General features: G+C 40.1%; 1 protein-coding gene across 1 annotated transcript; it reads right to left on the bottom strand.

Annotated features, from left to right (window-relative positions):
* Positions 1-411: 411 nt before the first annotated feature.
* Positions 412-3,711, bottom strand: edn2 (endothelin 2). Its single transcript, XM_032536271.1, has 5 exons — positions 3,498-3,711; positions 2,702-2,849; positions 2,164-2,280; positions 1,496-1,579; positions 412-1,385 (listed from the first exon to the last, which is right to left on the bottom strand). The coding sequence occupies exons 1-5, from the start codon at positions 3,568-3,570 to the stop codon at positions 1,286-1,288; spliced, it is 522 nt and encodes a 173-aa protein (XP_032392162.1). The 5' UTR covers positions 3,571-3,711; the 3' UTR covers positions 412-1,285.
* Between the last annotated feature and the right edge of the window lie 2,576 nt (positions 3,712-6,287).

The following is a 6,287-nucleotide window of genomic DNA, read 5'->3' on the forward strand; positions in this document are numbered from 1 at the left end:
AATAAATACATCTCTGAATAAGTTAGAGAATAAATAAATTGTTTTATATGCAATTCAGCATTTAACAGTAAACTTCTAAGCTGGTAAACTATCCGTTGTACACAGCACTGAGATATTTGCAGAAGAGTTACAGTGAAGGTTTATAGTCTCATGTGTCTGTGGGTTGACTACAATCAAACATGGCAGGGGGAGTCAGTGGATTCATGGCACAGAGAAAGTGCAGGCCGCAGATAAAAAGCTTTTGAAGCGCAGATCACAAGTGGAGAGTCATCTTTTCCCAGTAACTTATTACAGTGGAATTAAGTGAACATTTGTTGCAGGTCATTAAAACTTTCTGGCTTATCTTCAATCAAAACATTAAACAGGAGCTATGCAATAAACACTCAAGCCAACACAATAGGCCTACTTTTGTTTTTATGCTAGCAGAAAGTTGACTGTGGGTGTGTGTGTGTGTGTGTGTGTGTGTGTGTGTGTGTGTGTGTGTGTGTGTGTGTATGCGCATGTGCATGTATGTGTCTGTGTGCATGTGCATGCAACTCACAATGGACCTTGCATAAAGTTAACTGTGAGATAAATCCCCAAGAGATGACTTTCATTTCAGTGAGACGATGTCTGCCAAGAATGAACAAGCTGCCATTTTTAAGAACTGCCCTATATTAATAAAAGGAAATTTGCTTATGTGTCATAAACACTTGACTCCCGCTCTGATACAGAGCAATATTAAACTGAACCAAAGGTCAACAATGACATCGAAGGTAAACATTGACAAAGAGTTCACAACTAAACACGGAGTTGATGCTGAATAAGTAACAATCCTGCGATCCTCAGTGTAGGTTGTTGTGTTCCTTAAGACAAGAGGAGTCATATGGCCATATAACCAAACAAAGCACAGATCAGTGACTGATTGGTCATTGTAAACTTTCTTGATGTGATTCCCAGACACCAGTTTCCATGTTCTTGGCTTTAATGGATCCTTCCCTGGCATCTATTGTTAAGTTTAAAAAAAGTTCAAAGAGAGTTTGAGAAATGACTGCGACGTCTCCACCCAGCAGTGTTCCTGCCATAGTGCTTCTGTCTCGGTGAGCTGCCAGTCTCCCAAGCTTTGTATTGTTGACCAAATGCTTGAACCGTTGCCATCCTTCAACCACCACATCCCCAGAGTTAACAAGCTTCTTGACATCTTACAAAACCCTGGTTCCAGCATTGAAGGTAGATGAAGGAGTCTCTGGCCCATGGAGGTTGAATCTGTTGGAGGTTGAACTGCCTCTAGTGTTCGCTCCGTTCTCTACCGTCTTGTTCTGCTCCTCAGCCTGTTTACTCCACCCGGTTTCTCGTTTAATAACCGAATCTCTTTTGCGATCACATTGTTGGATTTGACCACAGATCTGCAGGAAAAACGAAAGAAAACATGTGAGCTTTGTATGTCTTATTAATGACCATCAATCACAGCACAATATAGATTTAAAGGTTGGTCCCTAAACGGGTCTTTACGTACCTGAAAGATGCCAGCAATGTGTTGCTGTTGGGGTTTGCAGATTCAACTAATGGGCCCACAACATTAGTCCTTGGATTCTCTGAGCTGTGGACAGATACAACAACAGTGTTAAAACATGGATACAACCCTCCAAATGCCTAAATAAATTGAAACCACCTTTGTCTGGCATTATTATGTTAATTGAAGCAAAAGTCAATTTCCTTAGAAGTCCTATATGCTCATGAGCAGGAATGCAGTGTGTCTTCCAAAACACCACCTACTGTAGGATAGTATCTAGGTGACTAACCCATACTGGTGGTTTCATTATGGCAATAAGTCAAAGACACAACAAATCTTTCCTTGAGCAAAAGCAGAAATGTAAACTTTCCAGAAATAGCACTATTGCTAATAGACCTTTGTGATTTCATTCAAGTCCTGCCAAGGAACTGCGGGCCATTCTCTGCACTATGACTCCTACCCCTATGCTGTAAAAACATTATCACACACTGAATCGTTTCGCCTCCTCTCTGACTCGTCCCCTACATCAACATACTTCCCGTCATACATGGCTGACAATGGAAGAAGAAACTGAATCTTCTTAGATACTATCTAGCATCCAAAGGTGGGTACGTGATCGGCTGTAGGTCTAGGTAGACGGAAGAGGGAAGAAGGAAGGGAAGGGCGCTTACCTTTGAAGGCAGAAGCCGGAGCAGGTTTTATCGCCTGGGTTAAGGCATTCGCAACGTTCAGCGGAACGGCGGCGGCGACGAGACAGGGGACTTCCAAGGCCATAAGGAAGAAGTTTACTGTTACGGAAAAAAAAACATATTAGGACAGGGTTAAAGCAATTGGAAATCTGGGATAAGTTTAGAAATTTGGGTCAGGGGTATGGTTATGATAATAACAACAATAATAATAATAATAATAATAATAATAATAATAATAAATCCTTTTTTCCCCACAAGGGGAAATTACAATTTACACACATACGCGTGTATATTACACATATTATTTATACATTTTAGGGTTAGGTTTGGGCTAAAACGTAGCTCATGTGATGGGTGCTACGAGGGACAGGGGCCTAAGGGGACCATCAGTGTGGAAATCCACTTAAAAAAACTCTTTAAAAAAACCTAGTTTGGTTATTTAAAGGGAATAAAGTCTTTATAGATTTACTTAAAAAAAAGAGCTCTCTGAGTGTATGTCTGAAGTACTGTGCAGCCTCACCTTGGCGTGTTGACCCAGATAATATCCAGGTGGCAGAAGTAGATGCATTCTTTATCGTGCCAGCTGTTACAGGAGCAGCGCTTGGTCCTGACCCGGTGTGGAGCCTGAGCCGGCAGCTCTGCCTGCTCTGATAACGGGAGCCCACAACCTAGAAAAACACATCTGGAGATTAAAAAGTGCCAACTAATCCTTTGCAGTATGACTGTGCTGTTGGTGACTATCCACATGTAAACACAAAAGAAATCCACTTGGTGGGTTAACACCCACTTGTGTGGTTAAACAAATGAGATTGTGATTAATGGTGGAACATTTTGATTAAACTATATATCAAGGAGCTTAATCCAAGTCAAACAATCCTGCAACAAGTGGCTGTATCAATGATTCTGTGGTAGCAGTGCGATTACTTCTCAATAAAAGGTGGGTTGCTTATCACAGGAAAGTATTCTCTGGTGTACTGAACGCAGCTCTTGTTTTCTACTCTCTGTGGTGACTGGCAAAGAGTCAAAAGCTGCAGTTTGTATCCCAGCATGTTCTTCTTTTGCTAACCTAATTATTGTTGCTCTTACTATTTCGTAACATTGCTCATTTAGGTCAACCTCAAACCCTAACCCTAAAACCCTTCACCCTTTATTTAAACCAGCTAAGCAAAAATTAATGGATAGCGGGGACAGCCAAAAGGAATATATTATGAAAGAAACTGACTTATTTGTGTACCTGATTTCACATTCAAAAATCTAAAAAATACATTTAAAGAACAAAATCTAAAATTCAGAGAAACCAAAAACATGTCACTCACCCTCTTGCAGAGCCATGCAGATGATGAATAAAGGCAGTGTCTTGCACATGAAGGAAGCCATCATCATCCTCATCACCCCTGTGTCTGATGTTCTGATGTGAAAATGCAGCAGCAGTCAGTTGTCACACTCGAGAGGCTTTACAGGTCTTTGCAGCTGTGCGAGTTGAGGCTGGAGAGCAGACAGGTGCTTTGTGTTCACGTTCCTTCCAGGACATCTACTTATACCCCCCCCACGCGGCTGCTATCACGGTGGCCCCTCCCCTGCGTACTAGTCAGAACAGTGTTGTTACACAACACACACATATTCCACCTGCCCTTTTCGCATTCCAGCTCTGACCTTAACAGACAGTGCTGTCAGCGCCCTCGACAGGCCAAGAAGGAGCAGGGCCAGCATGTCAGGGACCTTTATTTTCTGCTGGTATTGTTTATATTTCCATTGGATAGGACAAAAAAAAAAAAAAGTTGAGAGTTACACTTCGATTATCTTTGGACATGACGCCTTAACTAAAAATGTCCTAGACTGAGACTAAGACACTTAATTATTGTCCTGAACATGATTCAGGTCTAAATCAGACTTTGCTGCAGTTCATTTTCTCATAGCTAGGAGCTTAATCCTGATTTACTGGAAAGCTAAATGTCCTCACTCACATTCCTCATGGATAAGAGATGTGCTATTGTTCTTAAAACTTGAGAAGATTAAACACTTGACGAGAATCAACATTTGATAACATCTGACAGCCTTTTCTTTCCAATGTCAACTCCCTTGACCTGCAGCCTCCAGAGGCTTCATAATCCAGTAACTGCCATGATGCAGCCCATAGCCTGGTGATGTTGACCCTAGACTTATCCCTAACACGCTTGTTTCTGACATAAGACCATAACCAAATTTTTATTTTTTCTTAGGTTTTTTGTTGTTGTCTTGTTTGTTTTTTGTCCCCTGTATGGTTATAGTTTAGCTTAACTTCCTTCATTATTATAATAATAATAATTATTATTATTAGCTCAGCTTAAGATGGGTGGCTGGGTGGGAGGGGAAGATGTAGGTGTGGTTTATATATTTGTCTCTTTGGTGTATCTTATTTTTTATTAGACTGCACTATGAATCTAAATAGCATGTATGTTGACTATTGCATATGTATCATAATTACAGATTCATTTCATGCTTGGATTTTTTAACTGTAAAAGTCTAAACAAACCATGGAAGTATTGTCCTGAAAGTTACAATTTGGACCAGTGTAAGAAGTAATCTGATCTTTTACATAAGTATAAGTACTAATACCACAGTGTAAAATACTTTTTTTAGAAAGAAACAAATATATAATATCAGTGAATTATAGTTAGTAAAATATTAATGTATAAGCATCACTAACATTGGTAAATATAGAACTAATTTCAACCAGGCTACTTGATATACTGCAGAGTAGTTTAATCCATAATACATTAAAATGATATTTATTTTATATTCATAATCTGAACCTGCAAAGTAATTTGTGACTAATGTGAAATAAATCTAGTGGTGTATAAAGTACATTATTTGCCTCCAAAATGTGCTGAATGTAAAATGGAAATTATTTACTCAAAGTACTAGTAGTAGCTGAAAAATATAGTTCTGTTACAGTACCTGAGTAAATGTGCTCAATTGTATTCCATCACTGATTTGGACATAGAGGATAAGGAACAAACCAAAACCAAAATCTGAGACACATTAACATCTGGATTTGAGTGACATAACAGTGGTTATACAAGCAGTATGATGCCAAAGGTGTGAGTACACGTTTCAATGTGTTTCAATCTGGATATGTGTGAGGGGGACGAGAGAAAAGCAAAACAATGTGGGACAAAAATATGGCCAGGAAAAAAACTAATGAAGTAAAATGAAAAAAGAGAAACAAAACAAGAAAAAAAAAAACAACTAAAAGCCCTGTAACACTTGCTGGCCAGCTACAGGGACACCAAGCAGCACTGTGAGTAGTCACTACACCACCAAGCTTCTAGAAACACATATTTCACGAACAAATTTCATTATTGTACTCTCTGGTGGAACTGCTGATGAGTAAAATCCTTCCATAGCAAAAACATCTAATCAAACCAAAGTCTGAACTTCACACACAGCCAGCCTGCCTGGCAGCGGGTCTGTAAGGACCAGTGTAGTCTGGATACACAGAAGTACATTTCCAGGATAATTGCCTGACATCTGCTCTCTGTATGTTGCTGTTCTCAAACTACACTCACTCCAGAAAACAACAACCTTCGAGCTAGCACGCTACACACTGAATATAGCAGTTTTAAAAAGAATTTGGGGGGCATTTTAGGCCTTTGTTATATAAAACAGCTGAAGATGTGAAAAGAGAGAGAGAGAGAGAGAGAGAGAGAGAGAGAGAGAGAGAGAGAGGGGGGGGGGGGGGGGGGGGGGGGATGACATGAAACATGTAGTAGCAGATCAGAAATGTGTTTTGGTCCTAAACTGTTTAGTGATTTATAAAGTATTTTGAAATCAATTATTTGAGGCACAGGAAGCCAATAGGCTCGTTCGAGATGAACACTGCCTCGCCTGTAAAGTGGACGAGAGCAGGCAGCAGCAGCCGGGGGCGGGGGCGGTGACAAAAAGCTGCGGTGAAGTCGGACAGTTTCAAGCCGATTCTAGCAGCCTTCAGACTGAACAGGAAGTGACAAAAACACTGTGGTGCGATTCCGATTTAATAAAATATAATCAGACCTACATACTGTATCATCTGGTACACAGTCTCTAGTTGTTTTAATTATGACAGAGTAGCTCTCAAAATGTTCTAC

This window comes from Etheostoma spectabile, chromosome 14, assembly GCF_008692095.1.
Source record: "Etheostoma spectabile isolate EspeVRDwgs_2016 chromosome 14, UIUC_Espe_1.0, whole genome shotgun sequence".
In the NCBI taxonomy this organism is placed as follows: domain Eukaryota; kingdom Metazoa; phylum Chordata; class Actinopteri; order Perciformes; family Percidae; genus Etheostoma; species Etheostoma spectabile.